At 45.3% G+C, this 18744-nt stretch overlaps 2 protein-coding genes across 6 annotated transcripts in view; one reads left to right on the forward strand and one right to left on the reverse strand.

The window, feature by feature from the left end:
* Positions 1–49: 49 nt before the first annotated feature.
* Nudt6 (nudix hydrolase 6) lies at positions 50–17205 on the forward strand. 5 transcript variants are annotated; one of them, XM_041659161.1, is made up of 5 exons: positions 50–315; positions 4185–4388; positions 9753–9808; positions 12690–12744; positions 16676–17205. In XM_041659161.1, exons 4-5 carry the CDS (start codon positions 12699–12701, stop codon positions 17071–17073), a joined length of 444 nt encoding a protein of 147 aa, XP_041515095.1. In that variant the 5' UTR covers positions 50–315; positions 4185–4388; positions 9753–9808; positions 12690–12698; the 3' UTR covers positions 17074–17205. The 5 variants fall into 5 exon arrangements, with proteins under 5 accessions (XP_041515095.1, XP_041515090.1, XP_041515092.1 ...); XM_041659156.1 differs by lacking the exon at positions 50–315 and adding an exon at positions 616–853; XM_041659158.1 differs by lacking the exon at positions 50–315 and adding an exon at positions 1201–1475.
* Positions 12172–18744, reverse strand: part of Fgf2 (fibroblast growth factor 2) — a 56520-nt gene continuing 49947 nt past the window's right edge. Inside the window, exon 3 of the mRNA XM_041659162.1 lies at positions 12172–17591. Within this exon, the coding sequence (XP_041515096.1) occupies positions 17406–17591 (186 nt within the window). The 3' untranslated portion in view covers positions 12172–17405. The remainder of the gene's footprint in view (positions 17592–18744) is intronic.

The following is an 18744-nucleotide window of genomic DNA, read 5'->3' on the forward strand; positions in this document are numbered from 1 at the left end:
TAGAACGGGAACCTTCGTTGACGCTATGAACCCCTGAAAAGCGGACTGAGGGTGCTCCGCCGCTTTGCCGAGACCCGAAGCAAGTGTCGGTAAAAGTAGCCAAAAAAAAAAAAACACTAAAATTTCTCCCCTCTCTCCGGTCTGGAGCCACCGAAGACACTCCACGGTCGAATCCGCTGCACTCTGCCGCCGAAGAGGAAACCCGGCTCAGTCTCAGCGGGTGGCGACACTTTTCTAGAGTTTACGGTCAGCCCTCCTCCCGGCGAGAGGGGCGGAGCGAGCGCCGGAAAACGCCGCGAGATTGTTCTCGGCGAGGTGGGGCGGGGCGATCGCCGGAAGGAGAGGCGAGGCTGTGACGAGGCTGGGGCGAGAAGGGGCGGGGCGTGCCGTGGACGGTGAGACCCGGCGGGGAGAGCCAGTAGGCGTGGGAGGAGCTATGCGATATGGGCGGGGTGAGGCGGTCGTGGGCGGGGCAATGCGAGGGGAGCGAGGCGGGACTGGGCGGGGCGATGCGAGGCCAGGTGGACGGGGCGGGTGTGGGCGTGACGGTGAGACTCGGGCGTGGGCGGGACGATGCGAGGCAGGCGTGGGCGGGGCGGAGGCGTGTGTCAGGAGTCGGACTGGCTAGGCGCTACGATGAGGTGGCTGCAGGAAGCCGGCTGCTGGCGGTCGCCGCTCCTCCGTGCGGGCTTAGCCTGGCTCCGAGCAGGGGCGCGCGCAGCCTCGGGCAGCCCGCGGGACGCGGGCGAGCTGCAAGGCGAGCTGGACAGATTTGGGGGCGTCTCGGTGCATCTGGCACGGCACCGCGCGCTACACGGGCTGGACGCTGCCGCCTTCCGGAGGCTCTTGGAGGGCAAGTGCGGGACTCGGGCCCCGGAAACCAGGGCGGAGCGTGCGGGCTCTGAAGTGAAAGCTGAAAGGACACCCCGCAGTCCTCTAGCTGTGACCTGCAAGTGCCCTCAGCCACGTCCGGGTCTAAACTCTGGATATTCGCCCTTGCGATTGCCGCTGGTTCGCTGCACCCACACTTTTAACTCTTAGGAAATGCTGATAAGCTCACTGTTTGCTACCTTGCAGCCTTAGTTTTGCTGGCACTTAGATTCTGTCACGGTCTTTGATAGGCAAAACCGTCTCCCAGTCGGGGCAGGTAGGAGCTGACAGGTCAAGAACCAGTGCTTGTTTCTACCCCCAGAGCTTTGCTGTTTCCAATAGGAACATATGATGAGCCCAAGTAGCTGAAAGGAAGCTTGAGAGAAGGAGCCCTAACTTTGGGATAAGTGTGGTTTATTCGAGCAGTCTGTTTTTCAAACTGAAAACAAAGTATGGAAGTTCGGCTGTGGAAAGGTTTTTTGCACACAACCAGGCAACCACAGATGAACCTTACTTACCCTGTGAGCAGCATGGCAAGTGAGCATCTCTAATGCTGCGTCACCTTCCTCGTCAAACCAGTCCGCTTCACATCATCTCTCCTGCTAGTAAGTGCTGAGAAGCCCCAGTGGGAGAATCGGATCCACGCATCCGCTGGGATGTTTACACGTGTGGATTTGTAGTGCCGGTGACCAGTGCTAATTCAAGCGCCACTCCAGAAAGTGGGCTGGATTTGGAAACGTGTCCAGGGTTTAAGTCCCAGACTGTTCCACGAGCTTTCCCAGGCACTAACCAGATGACCCCTGAAAAGACTTCTTAGTGAATAGTGCTAGCCAGCCCTAGTTACTGGGGATGGATGAGCAAAAGACAACCTGAATGAAATCCCTCAGCTATGAAGTACAATTTTTTTGCATTTCTTTAATAAAACATTTCACTGTAATTATCGTTTTAAGACTCTAACAAATAGGAGTTGATGTCATCTTCATAACCTGAAGCGTACACGCTCATCCCAGTTGACCATGGCACCAAGGCACGGAGGCTGTGTGTACCTTCCCCTGGCTCTGGGTCTGTGTTTTCTCCACGCTGCTCTATGAGTTACTTGTAGTTTGTTGTGATGGAGTCATACAAAGCTAACCGTCAGTGCCTGTAAAGAAGAACTAATCAGAGAAGAAAGCCTGATAGGATGCCTGTCTCTTGGAGGAGACTAAACATTGTAATGTGTTAGTGATGGCTGCTAAAGCATGTTTGCACGTAAAGGTCACTATCCGGTCACTGCTGCTTTGTTCCGGACAGCTCAGGTGTTAGGATTACAGTGTGCTATCACCCTACATATTATAGCCCTATGTAGACTATTCCTTGGCAGAGGAGTTTTGAGGCAGGCAAATGTTATCACGCACGCATGACCCTCCTACCTTTGCTTCCAGATCACCAGGATTACAGAAGTAATTACCATGACTGGGGGGGGGGCGAATGTGTGGTAGAAATGTTCTTATTGGCTATGGTGTCTGCAAGAGGTCAGAATTCTTCAAAGGCACCTTGCTCTTTGCCATTATACCTCAACTAAAAATGATTCAGTTGGAAGAATCTGAATCTGATTCTGTAGCTATAGTTCATGCTGGATCGAATCAAGAAGTCTCTTAAGGACCAACAACTTGTCACTGTGCTAGGAAAATTGACCTCCATAGATGGTGAGCCCATGATCCTTAGCAGGGAGAAGTTTACCTAAGGCCAAGGAAGAGAAGAGAAAGGCAGGTGACCAGGAAATGGATAATGACGTACCTGGGAACCAAGGTGGGATGAAGGGCGGGGGAGTGAGCAGTGATTGAGAGGCTTTGCTGAGGTCTCAGCTGTGACACTGCATTTCCCCGCCCACAAGTCACAGGTCTTTCAAGGTCTGAGCTCTTGGCTGACAAGGAGCTTCTAAGACACCTAAGGCTCAAGGAAGTGAGCCCCTCCCCGCCACCACCCCTGCCTTAATCTCACAGGAAAATAAAATAATTAAAGATTTCTAAGATAGTGAAAGACCCTCGATGAGGACCTCTTTTCGGGAGGAGACCTCCCCGACGCCAAGGAACAGGCCGAGACCGCACGGATGCAAATCGCAAGAGGTTTATTGAGTAGACACAGGTACCTGTGGGCAGCAAGATCTCTCGGAAGATTTGCGCACCTGCCAACTGGAGGGCGGGCTTTTTATAGGGAAGAGCAAAAAGCAAGTTTACAGAAGCAAAAGTGTGGTTATCGATCGACCGGAATGAGGCCGTGGCACGAATGGTTTCCCCTCTCAGCAGGGGTGTCAGCAAGAAGCAAGTTTACAGAAGCAAAAGCGTGGTTATCGGAATGTGGCGGGGGGGCATGAAAGGTTTCCTCTCTCAGCATGGATGCCTGGCAACAATCATCCTGTTCCTATCTTATAGCTAACCTGCTTTGTTGACATCCTATCTTATTGACATCTTGCCTTGCAGTCTTCCTATCTCTATCTCCTGTTCTCTCAGGCACCTGGGATGTTCTAACGGGAGCAGGCTGGCTGCTGATCCGGAGATTTGTTTAAAACAAACAGGACGTCCCCCCGGGAGCATGCTAGCTGTGGGTTTTGAGGAGGGGGTCTGTAGGGTCTTTCAATAGAAAACCTATCTATATTCAGAATGGTGTTTACAATAAAGAGAGTTTTAAATAACAAATGTTTAGAGTAAAAGTTAGCTGGGTAGCATAGGATACATGAAGGAAGCTGCTGCTGTTGAGAAATCCACTTTCACTGTAAGAATAGTGATATTTCCTATTATCGACTGCTTAATATCTAACATATTATAAAGGGCATAATATAAGCTGTAGACATGTGAAAATCAAAAATCAGAAGAAAAAGAACTTAAAATTTCTTCAAGCTAGTAATAGAGAATTCTGACTTTTTTTACTTCTATTTTTAACCACCTTGCAGTTTGTAAACCAAAAATTAACATCGGAACTCTCACAGGAAGGGTTAAAAAAACATTATCATTAAGAATGATAAAATTAAGGGCATTAAAAGAAACAGAATGGACTGAGGATGTGGCTCGGTGGTGGTATGTCCTGTAGCGCATGCAGGACCCTAGCTTTGGTCCCCAACACTGGAAAGAAGAAACTAAGAAATCATTAAGCCCATATTTCCTTGAAGTCCACTTTATGCTGACTGAACACCTGCTGTGTGCTGACCTGTCCTTAGGAGGTATGGTTATAAACACCAGTACAGTGATAGGTGAAGAAGAATCGCATAACTGGGCTGTAGTGACTGCTCACGTCCCAGAAAAGATTTACAGATTGTTATCTCCCTCCCTCTCTTCTAGCTGCCATCCAACGGTGGCGCTCTGAAGGAAGGGTAGCTGCATGGCTGCACGTCCCCATCCTGCAAAGCCACTTCATCGCCCCTGCCGCTTCCCTGGGCTTTCACTTCCACCACGCAGAATCCGATTCCTCCACGCTGACCCTCTGGCTGGGAGAAGGACCCAGCAGACTGCCAGGATACGCTACACACCAAGTAGGAGTTGCAGGTCAGTTTCAGAGCCATGCCTACCAGAAATACCTTTTCATAGGTTTGCCATGTCTTCTGGCAGCTGAGCCGCGAGTTTGTCCATGGATGCTGGTTCAGTGAGCACTGTGTGACTGTGGCATCGTGCTTTTAAAACAGCAAAGGCTGTCTGTCATGTGAATCACAGGGTGGCACAGAGAACAGGGGAGGAGTGGGCTTCCCAAAGGCCACACTGGGCATGTTCCACACAGATGACTGACCGCCACTTCTCAGGGGTGGCACTGAATTGGGATAAGGAAATAAAGCATATGTCACCCCAAAAAAACAATGATATTCTCCAGAAAGTTACTTTTTTGTGATTCAAGTGTATTGCAATAGAATACACATGTCATAGTAAATTTGGAGCATATTCAAGGAGGCAAGAATAAGTTTTAAAAGATAAAATTGAGAGAATTGAATTCGGGTCCTCTGGAAGAGCAGGGAGTGCTACTAACCTCTGAGCCATCTCTCCAGTCCTTGGCCTCTTTTTCAATTAAACATTTTTTGAGACAAGATCTGGCTGGCTTGAAACTCGCTATGTATGTCCTGCCAGCCTCCATCCCACAGCGTCCACCTGCCTATGTTTCCAGGGTGTTGGGATTGAAGGCATGTGCCACTACACCCAGCCAGTTGTTTTATGTGTGTGAGTGTTTTGCAGTATGCATGTAAGCACACGACATGCATGTCTGAAGCTGGCAGAGGACAGAAGAGGGTGTCAGATCAAATGGAACTAGAGTTACTGGTGGTTGTGAGCCCCCATGTGCATTCTGGGAACTGACCTCAGGCCCTTTGCAAGAACAACAGTAATCTTACAATTGACCCTTCTCTTCAGCCCTTAGATTTATTTTTGTGTATGAATGTTTTGTTCAACAGTGCCTGAATCTGTTTTGCAAAAACTTTAAACCCCGAAGCACAATCTCCCAGGTCTTCCTTGCATTATATGTTTGGAGTACATGAGATATTCTTTCAGTCAGGGTGCTGGGCTGAGTGTCCTTGGGCTCTTTGAGACACAGGCATGCTCAGAACACACACACTCTCTCTGTCTCTGTCTCTGTCTCTCTCGCTCGCTCTCTCTCTCTCAGAGCTATCTGCCCTGTCTTCCTAGTGGATCTGACTTACCTTTCCCATGCAGGTGGGGAGCAGGGTGACAACAAGAAGCCAGATTTTCCCTACCTGGGATAGTACAGAGAAACAGGGCAGGGGTTAGGTCTGTCCTCTCACATATGCATGGTGTCTTGGCCATGGCATCACTTTATGGGCCTCTCTGTAGGTAGGCACAGTCAAGACAGCTGCCAACTGGAACTTGACTCATGTCCCATCCTGGCTTAGCAGCTGCTCCCTCCTAACCTGCTGCTTCTCTCCAGGAGCCAAGTAGAGATGTACTGTAGTATCATGGCCAGAGTCTCATACACCGGGGTGGGGGTGGGGGATAAATTGAGACTATTAGAGCAGGTACTTAAAAGAGTAATCCTTGCACACAGACAGTAAGGATAATGGTGGCGTGGGGTACTCTTTGTGCTGGCTTCAGCCAGCTCTGGTTCCAGCAGTTCTTCGTAATCGTTATTATCAGGCATTCATATTAAGAACTTGTCTGCCTAATCTCCCAGCTTTATCTCCTTTTGTTAGGATTGACACAAGGAACCCCATCTTGATTATGACAACGCTCATGGTTGTTTCACACATCCTAGTATTAAATACGCACTAAATGTGTAAAGTCATGCAGGATAACTTCTAGGTTGAACTTGAGGCCAGGCAGTTTGACTGTTCCTCCCTAACACTTTTACATTGTTTCTATGCCGAATGGTAGTGGTTTGAGAGAAGAACATAACTAATGTAGAGCCTTGAACTCCCCATTGGCTTCGGAACAGGAAAGTCTCATTGCAGAGGTCATTAAAATCTCCTAGAGGGCTTGCCAAATGAGCAGCCACCTCCATCCCCAAGATTCTGACTCCTGCTAATTTCTCTGTGCCAGCTGTTGTTGATGCAGCTCTCAGGACCATCCTTTGTGACCACGATTAAGGGAATTCTTAGGTTTGCAGGGGGGAAAAAAAACTAAAATAGAAAGGAATTCTTAAATAAATAAAAGAACAATGCAGGTTAATGGCTACCTTAGTAATTTGGGTTTTGCGTGTAATCTGTATGTGGTCTTAGGCTGGTTTGCATATCTAAAGTGTTGTAAGTGAGCTTATGGGAATGTCCAGTACTATGCTCTATCTGTAGCCTTCTTCCCCTGCACTTGGTGATAGGCTGATGCTTCACTGGAAGTCATGCAAAGCCATCGTGTGTGTGTGTGTGTGTGTGTGTGTGTGTGTGTGTGTTTGTGTGTGTGTGTAGGCCACCTTGGGTGCCATCTGCCTTGTGGTTTATAACCAAGAGCAACTGATTTGGCTAGGCTGGTGAGGTAGCAAGCCAAGAGGATCTTCCACCTTCTGGCACTGGGTCTGCAGATGCACTGTGCCTGGCTTTTTATGTGGAAGCGAAGGATCTGGATCCAGTTTCCCATGCTTGCATTGGAAGCATTTTGCTGACTTCAGAAAAGCTCCCAAACTTCCTATCTAAGATAGGGACCTCCTCCATGCCTATTCCACCAGTCTATGATACTTTATCCAGATCTGTTTCTCTTCATAGCATCCAAAGCAACCCAAAGTTATGAATGTACTTACTCTCCTCAACAATATGCAAACTTCCTGAAGCCAGACATGTTGTGTCTTGTTCACCATTGTTTCCTCAAGAAAATACAGAGCCAAGTACAAAGTAGGCACCCAGTATACCATGGGTGATGGATAGATGGGTGGGTGGGTGGGTGTAAGGATGATGGATGGTGGATGGATGGATGGGTAGATGGATGGATGACGAATAAGTGGATGGATGGGTGGGTGGGTGGGTGGGTGGATGAATGAATGGATGGATGGGTGGGTGGATGAATGAACGGATGGATGGGTGGGTGGGTGGGTAGATGGATGGATGTGTGGGTGGGTGAGTGGATGGATGGATGGGTAGATAGATGGATGACGGATGAGTGGATGGATGGGTGGGTGGGTGGGTTGTAAGGATGATGGATGGATGGATGGATGGATGATAGATGGATGGTGACATCATTAAGTACGGAACAGTTGCTGTATCTTAATGGAGCAATGCTGTCCATGAGAGTGCTCACTTGAAATGAAGCGTGACTATTAAGCCCAGCTCTCCCACAGATGGCTGTGTGAACTCAGTCACTTCTTAGGACACTCGTGTGACCATATGACAAATGTCTGAGCTACTGCACAGGAACCACACCATGTCTATCTAATGTGCTAGAAAGGAACTTCCTTTTAATCCCATATTGCTCTATGCTTTGTCCTGTGGCCAGCAGGGGTCGCTCCAATTGTGTTTAATATCTTTTCACTCTATATTTATGACGGTAGTGAATACATTAAAGAAAAGAGGTGCTAGGGAATCACAAAATCTTCAGATCTAAAAATAGGTTTCTTGGCATTCTAACCCTTGGAAAGTCCAGTGAGACTGGCATCTTCGACCCCTCCCTCACTGGAGTTAATTACAATTACTGGTGTCCTTTCCTGCCTCCAAGTACCAAGTGCAGTGTTTCATTTCAGGTCCTTTTAATGCTGAATTTTTAAAGTAAATTTTATTTATAGCATGTGTTTGTTCGTGTCTGCCATGTGTGAGCAGGTACCCATAGAGACCAGGGAAGGGCATCAGATCCCGGGAACTGGAGTTACAAGTAGTTGTAAGGCATCTGAAATGAGTGCTGGGAACTGAACTTGGGGCCTCTGCAAGGATGGTATAGGTTCCTAACCTCTGAGCATCTCTCTGGCCCTCAGTTACAAACAAGCTTGCTCTTCACAAGCGTGGCCTCTCTGACATTCTGTGTAGCTTACCTTCAGTTTGTCTCCCCTCCACACACAGCAGGATATGAGGTCTCAGGAGGTGTTGCCGTGTTTACCACTGTATCCCCAGCACCTGCTGAAATGCCTCCTGCATAACAGGAGCTCAGTTAATACACAAAGGACTTCTGTCTGTTATATAAAAAGACTCAATGAATGTTGAAACAATGGGTAAGTATATAGAAAATGCCTTCATATATGGATATGGTTAACTTAGCCCATGTCAAGGAATCTACTACAAATCATTAAAGTGTTATTATTGTTTTGACCCAGGATTGCCCAAACAAAAGATACTAAAAACAGGGGCTGGAGAGATGGCCCAGAAGTTAAAAGCACTTTGTGCTCCTCCAGAGGATCGGAGTTTGATTCCCGCCCCCTACATGGTAACTCACAATACTCTGTAACTCCAGTCCCAGAGTATCCACCACCCTCACTGGCCTCTTTAGGTACCGCACGCACGTGGTACAGACATACATGAAGGCAAAACACCCATACAAATATAAAGGTAAAAATATTTAAATACTATAGAAATATTTGGTCTGGGTCCTAACATCTAGCAGAGTCCACAGTGTACTGAGCAGTGTGCATGATGAATGGGGGAATGAAAGTGCTAGATTGGAACTTTAAGCACATAGAGAATAAAGCTTTCCATGCATGAGTGTGCTATAAAATATATGTGTGCACAGTAAGGAAACGGAACTGGTCTCAGACAGGTCTTGATGGATATCAAGATAGTCGGGATCTCTCTCGGGAAGCAGAGGCCTGCACTGTGCTTCAGGAGTAAGAATTAGAGCAAGAAGTGCAGTTGTGTCTTCAGTGCTTTGAGTCCTGAGGGATGAATGCTTGTGTAGGATTAGAGACCCTGTCCCCAGGTGCTGCATGAGTAGGTGAGGCCTGCACAGATGGCTATATCCCATGGGCAGAGCTTCAGCAAGGCATTAGAGCCCCTTCCCCCTGTGGGGGCGCTCTCTCTGGGGAGCAGCCCTTCTGAGACACTACATGTATCGGCATTATGATTCTGGACTTCTTAGCTTCTAGATCTGTGAGACAGAGAAAGTTCTAAACACTCAGTAGATGGTGTCTCATAACTTAACACCAAAGAGAATTATTAAAGTATGAAAAAGATGTTCATCTGTGCCATGAGACATAGACAATCTATAGTAAAAGTTATGCAGATGATTCTAGTACAAGTTTAACATCGGCTGTAACTACCCTGGGAGTTCTAAATTGTTGAGGGAAGGAAGGAAAGAAAACAAACAGGAAGAAAGGAGAGAAGAGAAAAAGAAAGAAAACTGGTCAGCTGAGCAATGCTCTCCTTAGCGGAGAAGTGCTTCACAGTCTTCTTGGTTGAGGTATCTGGACCTTCAAATATGGGTGGGATTCTAATGACCAAAGGTGACTGTGGGAGGAGTTGAAGGCGAATGGAATTAATGTTCTGCAATTATCTTTTCCCCCCAAAGGTGCTGTGTTTGATGATAGCACCGGAAAAGTGCTGGTTGTACAAGATCGACATAAAGTAAGTTGTTCCTGCCTTGTAGATTGCTTTCTAGATACTCTCCCTAGGGAAAAAGATCATGTAGCAGAAATGTTGAGCTGGCTAAAGGAATACTGAGAGATACTTTAATAGTTATTTCCGAGCAGTTATGGAACACTTAGGTATTTAAATCGAGTCAAGATAGAGGCCTGAAAGTGCCAGTGAGATCCTCAGTGTCGTGCTTCCTCATGACTGTAGAATATCATAGCTGATGGTGTTTACTGGGAAGACACATTACTGAGGGAGCATCCTGAGCATTGCCAGCTCTGCTCCCAATATGGCGAGGACAGAGATTGAGGACATGCCATCCTGACAGCCCTGCAGCTCAGTCTCTGGACAGTTGCAGAACGGATTATTGGCCCTAAGAGCCTCCAGAGATGCTTCAGCGGATGTGACATTTCAAACTCAGACTGGCGGAGTTTCTTACTGGGGTAAGAAGGAGAGGAGACACCAAAGCTACAGAGAAACCCTGTCTTGAAAAACCAAAAAAAAAAAAAAAAGGAAGGAGAGGAGAGAATGAGCATGGGAGAGGAAGGAGAGGAGATGAGGGGAGGAAAAAGAAAAGAAATAAAAGGCTAGGCGCTAGAGAAATGGTTCAGCAGTTAAAAGCACTTGCTACTCAAACTAGAGTTTGGCTCACAGCACCCATGTCAGAAGGCTCACAGTCACCTCTAACTCTGCTTGTGGGAATTTGACCCCTTCTGGTGCTCTCATCCATGTGACACAGAGAGAGACAGAGAGACAGAGACAGAAGGAGACAGAGAATTCGTACCCATAAATATAAATTTAAAATAATTTTTTAAAAATTTAAAGGCTAGAGAAAAAAACTGAGAAATTAGAATTGACTGTGTGAAGGATGCCATGCAGAACCGTCACTGTGGTCAGGAATGCTGGTAGTGGGATTTCTCCTGAGAGACCGGCAACAGTACATAAAGGTCAAAGGGGGAGTCCAAGCTACTAGAAGCATCAAAGATTAAGAGGAACACCACAATTAGAAATGTTTTCATGGTCTGGAGAGACAGCTCGGTGGTTAAAAGCACTGGCTGATCTTCTAGAGGACCCAAGTTCAATTCCCAGCACTCCCATGGCAGCTCACAACTGCCTGTAACTCCACTTCCAGGGGATCTTACATCTTCACACCAATGCACATAAGATAAAGTTAAATAATTAAAAAAATAAATGTTTTCACGCTTGGCATTGATGTCAAAGTGAAGGAGAATGCCTTTTCTACTTCTGTGATGCTGGGAATCAAGTCGGGGCCAGTGCTGCCCCTGAGCCATAGCCAGCCCAGCAAGAATATCTAACTCTACACTTTCTGACCCTTCGTTAAACACTGATGGACAAAATTAAACATTTTCCTTATTATATATATTTACAACATCATAATTTCTCAGAAACGCTATCTGAAATTATTCTAAGTAACTTATGAGGCTTAAAGTCACATCTCTGACCCAAACAAAACTTTCTGCCATCAACATAAACTTACGCAGTTCCTAAGGTAGTACTGGACCTAGCCTTTAGTAAGGTTTATGTTTGCATTGGACATAAATGTATCCATTTAATGGTAATGACTGGAGAGCAGGCAATGTGATTGACAGACATGGTAGGACCCATGTGTGGGACCCTGGGAGCCAGACACGGGTTTAGGTTTAAAATGCAAATCGTAGGCACTGTCAGGCTTTGCTGTGAAGACAGAATGGCGGTGTATGGGCAGCCAATGTCATAATAATACCAAGTTCTCAAGTGCCCTATTGCATCATTCATTCTTATTACAGATAGGAGTTTCCAGAAAAACAAAGCTTCCAGAACCATTTCAAAGTGTGACCCAAAAGACAATGTATCCTTGCAGATGAGAGAGATCTTGATGCTAGTAAAGTGAGGCATAATATGCTTTATGAGTTCATGTCAGGCCTGAGCTGGACACAGAAGGATGGAAAGCTTGGATCCTGTACCGAGTAAGCAACAGTGTATGGAAAGCAGGAACCCTGCCACAGGCCTCCAAGTCCACGTAGCTGAGAGGTGATGCATGCTCTCAGAAGCACACTTCCAGGAAGCCAGAGGGCACAGCGCACAGTGGAAGGTCCACAAAGGTTTTACGAATGAAGAGTATGAGATCTGCTGGTTTATGAGGTCACATCATTCTTGAGATTTATAGTATGATGAACACATAACAAAAGAATTCTACAAAGAGACAAATCATGTCAGCCTTGAATAAACTGTCTGGTGCCAGCTCATAATTATTTCACTCTATCCTTATTTCTTCCAGAGATCAGGTTTACCTCCTTAGCATCCTCCCACCCCACCCCCCAAAAATTAGAAGTGATCAATGAGAAAATACAAAGAAATGATAGTCAAGAAACCAAAGTAATTTTATTCACACTATTCATAAAAAGCAATAACATTTTACGTAAAACTATTAACACGCAGAAGTCTTGAGTAATCTCTGAACAGAAACAGATACAGTAAATGCATGTAAAACTCTATGGAGTAGCAAACCTTGGTGGTTACATTTATTCTGTACTCTACTTATAGCAGCATCTGTAAGATCCTATTGTTCATATTCAACTAGCAGCCAAGTTCTGTAAAGTACACAAATCAATAGATATTTCCCTCCAAAGGTTCAGTAATATAAGGTTATCACATTAGCTGAATCACACCGCTCTGCTTCCTGAAGAGTAAGAGGGAAAGATTTCATCAATCACCATCACCCTCAGACGAGAAAAACTGCAGTAGTAAGAAAGCTGAGGAAATAGAGTAAAATAAACACGTTTTTACTACCGTAACCAGCTGCGGGTGGACTAGGGTAGGAGCGGCAGAGAGAGGCCGGAGAGAATGAGAGCTATTTATTTGCTTTGTACTGCAGCTGAAAAATATGTGGAAATTTCCAGGAGGCCTGTCAGAGCCTGGAGAAGATATCGGTATGTATTTATATATTTCTGATAAGGTTGAAAATGTTTGGAAAATTCATGTTTCCTTTTCTGCTTTATATCTAAGAATAAGAATTTAAATTTTCTAATTGGTTCAGACCAAGTCAGAAATTTTTAGGCAGATTTCATGAGTGCTGATGCACAGTGAGCATGTGAGCATGCGTTTTCTGGCACACCTCAACCCTAGGGGAGCGTTAACACACCTGTCCAGGGCGTTCTGTGGCCATAGGGAAAGGAGCGACCTGAGACGTTTGTCAGTAAAGTTCACTATAAAGGTTTCTCAAATAGGGCTAAAATTATTAAATTTTGAATTCTTGACAACATTATGGTCACATATGGGTGAATAATAATTTCAAAATGAGCTTGAAATATAATAAAGCCAACTACAAGGAAATAGTGATATAATTATCTTTTAAAATTTTTGCCAACTATTTATGAATAATCTAAAACATAATAATATGTTTTATTATTATCCCCAAAATACCTTATGAGGAAGTCTCAAGTGAGAAATGACGTATCTCCCCTCTCCCACCAAATCAGCTTATAGGGAGATAGGATGGAAACTAAGTACTCAGTCACTGATCTTCAAAGTATAGAATTAGGCTGTTCCTTAAACCATTAGGCTAAATTCAATATTATCCTGATAAGCAAATAATACATTAGATACTAATATTATTTCTCAAAGATCTCTCCTTTAACATGCACATCCTCATTTCTCTTTAACCAGCACTGTACGAAGCAGTCTCCTTGAGTGTATGTCCATGAAGTCTGAGTTTGCACCTTACATAGACCCAAATGCCCTGCACGTATTTACGTGGCCAGCTCCTAACCACCCATGAGCACGTTGATGACATTCAGATGTGTGAAGCAAACCTTGGTTTTAGATGCTCGCTGACCGCTGAGTTCTCTGGCAGGCAGTCTGTTGACACTGTGTACTCTGGGGACCTTGGCGTGATGGCACATGCCTATTTAGCCTACTACTAAGGAGGCTGAGGCAGGAGGATGGTGTTTCAGGCCATCCTGTGCTACTTAGACCATGTCTTCAAAAAAATATCTGTATTTTGTAGGGGTGCCAAATACTGAGAGCCAAGGCCATTTTTCTATAAGGCCACCTTCTTCATTTTCTCCCATTACCTATGTGGTATGTGAGTGTGTGTGAACAAGGTAACTCAAGTCTAGCTTTCTCACCCTGCACAGAGGGGAAGCCGTCTGCAGCCCCATGTGCCTTTCCTTCCTGGGACATGCCTTTTCAAATGAATTGAGGTGGGTTTATTTTCCTTTGAACTCCAGTAGATCCTAAGAATTTCAGACAGACTTAGATGTAAATGAAAAAACACATTTTCAAGTTAAGTATGTGTAAATTCAGGTTTAAGTATAATTCCAGAATCTTACCTTTAAGCCTAAATCATTTTAAATGCCCTACTCGTTTTTTTTAAGTATCTGTGGTTAACAAAATAACTTATCTGAACTAAAAGTAAAGCGGAAGTTGGTATTCACCATAGCCTTGGAATTCTCTTCTACAGCCTGTTTCTAGTGATCTCCAGGACAAAGTACACGTACTCTAATGAAGAAGTCAGATTGTTTAGACCACCTGGAGATTCGATTCTTGACACCTGTGTTTAGGAAAGCATGAACTGCACTTTTGGAATGCTGCCATCCTGAACAGTTCGATATTTACTGTTTGGTAATTAGCCAGTTAAATACCAGTAAATAAATGCTAGTTAATTTGGGAACTCATTTGTTTGGAATCTTTCATTCTCTGATAATGGTAGGTAGGTAAAACATTGATATGCCAAGAATTTTTTAAGAAATTGAATTGGGAAAATGCGAAACAAATAGAAGTTTTTAAGTATAGAGTTTAAAGGTGTCTTGTACAGTTCAAAGGAACAAAATGCCTTCCTAAAATATGATATTACCATGGGTGAAAACCAAATCCTGTTTCAGCAATCAGAGATGTTCAGCAGGGCCCAAGGGAGCTCAAAGAAAGTTTCCCATCACTTAGGTCATCTCAAGACACCTATCATTACGTCCTACAAAACAGGAGAAATTGGAGCCTCTGCACTGTCCTACTGTTCAGCAGTCCAGCCTGTCATGCTTAGCATGTACCTCTTCAGCAGCAAAAATGAGCTTCTAGATTCTGCACACACAGTGACTATTATTTCAGCTGAGTTTAAAGTCTGTTAAAATAATTGAAAAGAAACAACAGTTTATCGTGATAAATTTAAATTCACGTTGGAACTGAGGGGGAGGCTTACATTTTGAAGTGTAAGGGGAGGATGTCCCACATCTCAGAAACAAAAGTACGGCTTGCATTTTCTGGTTTCGGCTAGTTGGTGATGCACTGATTCAAGTTAAACTATTTGGTCTACTCAAGCAGTGTCTATCCTGCTGCCACCATGCGCTATAGTGACTGCTAAGCAGGACACTCACTCCCCCGTTTACCCTGTCCTGTTTCTGTCATTTAAGACAGCTGGTCAGGTTAGTGGTGCTAAGAACTGAGCGGGATCCCTAAGGTCATTTTCAGAGCATTTAAAGATACATACATATATATGTATATATATATGCATATTAAAGACTATATATGTTTAAACAAGAGTTAGTGGCCACTATATAAACATTTAAGACTAGTGCCACAATTTTTAATAATAAATTTAATAATGTATGCTAGATGAAAACTATTTTCTTACCAGAGACTTTGTGAGCTTAGAATGTTCTTTGATGCCACTGTTCCCTCCCTCTCATTATGTGGTACCAGGATCTGAACCCAGCATCTCACACACGCCGAAGCAGGTATCTACATGGTGTAGACAAGGTATGCCTTGTCTTGGTGCTTTCGGTTATGAAATGTAATTTCTAACCATGCTTAACCTATGGACAAATCTCAGTCACAGGGAAGTCAGTATATAATTAAAGAATGGTGGATAGATGTCTTGTGTTTTAGAGTAAGATATTGTTTCTGTGAGCCTTTCTAGGACTGTTTCTTAGAAACAAGAGCATGCCTTAGGTGCGGGTATGTGCCCAGGGGGCAGGGAAGACAGTCTATGGTTTGTGTGCACAGGAACTATGTGCTTTTGATAGCTCTTCATCGCATCGACATTATTAGTCGATTTACTGGCAAGACAAACTTATGTGCTATTTGGCAAACATCCAGCGAGGCATTAGAAGGTGTTAAAGAATCTATAATAATTCTAAAGAGGACCAGAAAAGCGATTAGGACAGGAAGCTATAGAGCATCAGAACTAGTGAAGTCCATTCAGGCAGTCTTCCTGGGTGTCTTGATAAACTGGACATAAATCTATGTTAATGGCAATAAAAGTCCTGCCATGGAAATTTGTATTTAATTAAAAATATTTATAAAATGTGAAAACCCTTGTTGTATTATAAAATTATGTGCACTTCTAGCCTTATGAAAATGTTTGATTAAACAGCTATTGCATTTTGGTGTTGAGGGGTTGAATCCCAAGTTCTTTGGAATCTGATCTCAAGAGAAAGCAGTTTCCAAATCAGGCTAGGTTCCACCGGTGGCTAGGAGGGGGCATAACCATGGTGAAGGGCCTTGCCCTGTGGGGCAGTGGGCTTAGATCACAAACAAGTCAGAGTCAATTCACTGCTCATTCAAGTAAGCTCAGCACTACAGATTCCTGAAGGATTTAGCAGAAGGTTAACTGCAGCTGTGTTTGCAAGTGTCTTCTTGCCTCTGGGAAACAGAGCAGGAAGAGGCTAAGATGATGTGTTGAAGCATGCATAGCCTTCAAGGAGACCCTCAGTGTCTCAGAGGCACCTTAAATACAAAGTGCATCTCACAACGTCAAGAAAGCAGTTCGAAGACAAAGTTTTGCTTTTAACCTTCCAGATTGTCACTGAAAACCTTTGACAGCATCTCTAGGAACGAAATCTCTGTTTGTTTCTCTCTTTCACGTAGGCGACACAGCAGTCCGAGAGGTGTTTGAAGAGACTGGGGTGAAGTCAGAATTCAGGTCTCTGCTGAGCATCCGGCAGCAGCACAGGCACCCTGGAGCCTTCGGGAAGTCAGACTTGTACCTGATCTGCCGCCTGCAGCCGTGTTCCTTCACTATCAACTTCTGCCAGCAGGAATGCTTGACGTGTGAATGGATGGATCTAGAAAACCTGGCCAGGACTAAAAACACAACCCCTATAACCAGCAGGGTAGCTAAGCTGTTGCTATATGGACACAGGGAAGGGTTTGACAAAATTGACCTCAGCATGGAGGAACTCCCGGCAGTGTACACAGGCCTGTTCTACAAACTCTATCACAGGGAACTGCCGGAGAGTTACACAGCCACCACGGGGACAGATTGAGTGAAACAAAGGTGGGCACAGTCTGCGGCTCATACCTGGCACCAGCTTTCTTTCTCACATACATGATTTCCATGATGGAAATTTGTAAATGCACATCGCTTTAAATCCTCTTTTCTAATAAAGAAAATAAATGAAAAATATTGTGGCTCTGATCATCACTGGGTCACAACTAAAGCTATAAAAGGGAGAATTCTAAACTTTTTCCAAAAATTGTTGCTTTTCTTTACTGAGGTAACGGTTAAGTATCTTACTGTTACATAATGAGTTTTTATCCAGGCGTCCAAACTTAGTTGCGTACATTCGTTTCTCTCATTAATAGTTTCTAAAGTGAATCAGCTCTTAGCAGACATGGGAAGAAACAGTATGGCCTTCTGCCCAGGTCCCGTTTTGGATCCGAGTTTATACTGCCCAGTTCGTTTCAGTGCCACGTACCAACCGGAGTATTTCCTTGACCGGTAAGTATTGTAGTTATTAGATTCCAGTCGTTCAAAAAAGAAACACTCTTCTGTAACGCACTTCTGAAAAAGAAGGACAGCAAGATAACCACGTGAGCAAGGCTATAGGTGAAGATGTGGCGAGACGGTAGGATGGCACCTCCTGGACAGTAGTAGCCCAGGGACCATGCCAGCCCTAGGATCAGACAGTGGGGTAGGAGCAGCCCACACGGAGGGGAAGAACTAGACTGCCCCAGACTCAGAACTTCACACCTACTCAGGGACCCGCAAGAGGGCACCATGCTATACAAGAAAAACCCAGGAGGGCCACGTGCTGTACCTAGAGCCACCCCAGGAGGGTCACGTTCTGTACCCAGAACCACCCCAGGAGGGCCACGTGCTATACCTAGAACCACCCCAGGAGGGCCACTGCTGTACCTAGAACCACCCCAGGAGGGCCACGTGCTGTACCTAGAACCACCCCAGGAGGGCTGCGTGCTATACCTAGAACCATCCCAGGAGGGTCACGTGCTGTACCCAGAACCACCCCAGGAGGGCCACGTGCTGTACCTAGAACCATCCCAGGAGGGCCACGTGCTATACCTAGAACCATCCCAGGAGGGTCACGTGCTGTACCCAGAACCACCCCAGGAGGGCCATGTGCTGTACCTAGAGCCACCCCAGGAGGGCCACGTGCTGTACAAGAACCAGAGGGAGGGAAGTTCCTCCAGGTATGGCTCACACACACTTCATCCCTGGGGCAACTTTACAGTTAGACATTTTCAGTTTTCCATTTCTCGTGGGGTTAAGGGAAAGAGTGTTAAAAGGTAACCCAGGGTACTCTTTCTACAATGAATGGGGAAAGTAAGTTCCCTGAAGTCACAAGCGTTGGTAGTGGCTAAAGTTGCTTAGTTTGCACTGTAGAAACATCTAAGGTTGTCTGAGACAGTGAATGGGGTGAGATTGACCATCTCCACATGCCAGCCAGTGACAAAGAACAAGCACTCTAGAACATACGCCTTCCCGAAGAATACACAATCGAACACACTGGCTTCTGAAGAATAACCAACCCAGGATGTACTGGTTTCTTTTTTGGTTTGTTTGGTTTTTTTTTTTTCTTGTTTTTTTGAGACAGGGTTTCTCTGTGTAACAGCCCTGGCTGCCCTGGAATTCACTCTGCAGACCAGGCTAGCCTCAAACTCACAGAGATTCGCCTGCCTCTGCCTCGAGTGTTGGG

Source organism: Microtus oregoni, unplaced genomic scaffold, assembly GCF_018167655.1.
Source record: "Microtus oregoni isolate MIOR12 unplaced genomic scaffold, Mior012 000010F_ref0000083, whole genome shotgun sequence".
Classification (NCBI taxonomy): domain Eukaryota; kingdom Metazoa; phylum Chordata; class Mammalia; order Rodentia; family Cricetidae; genus Microtus; species Microtus oregoni.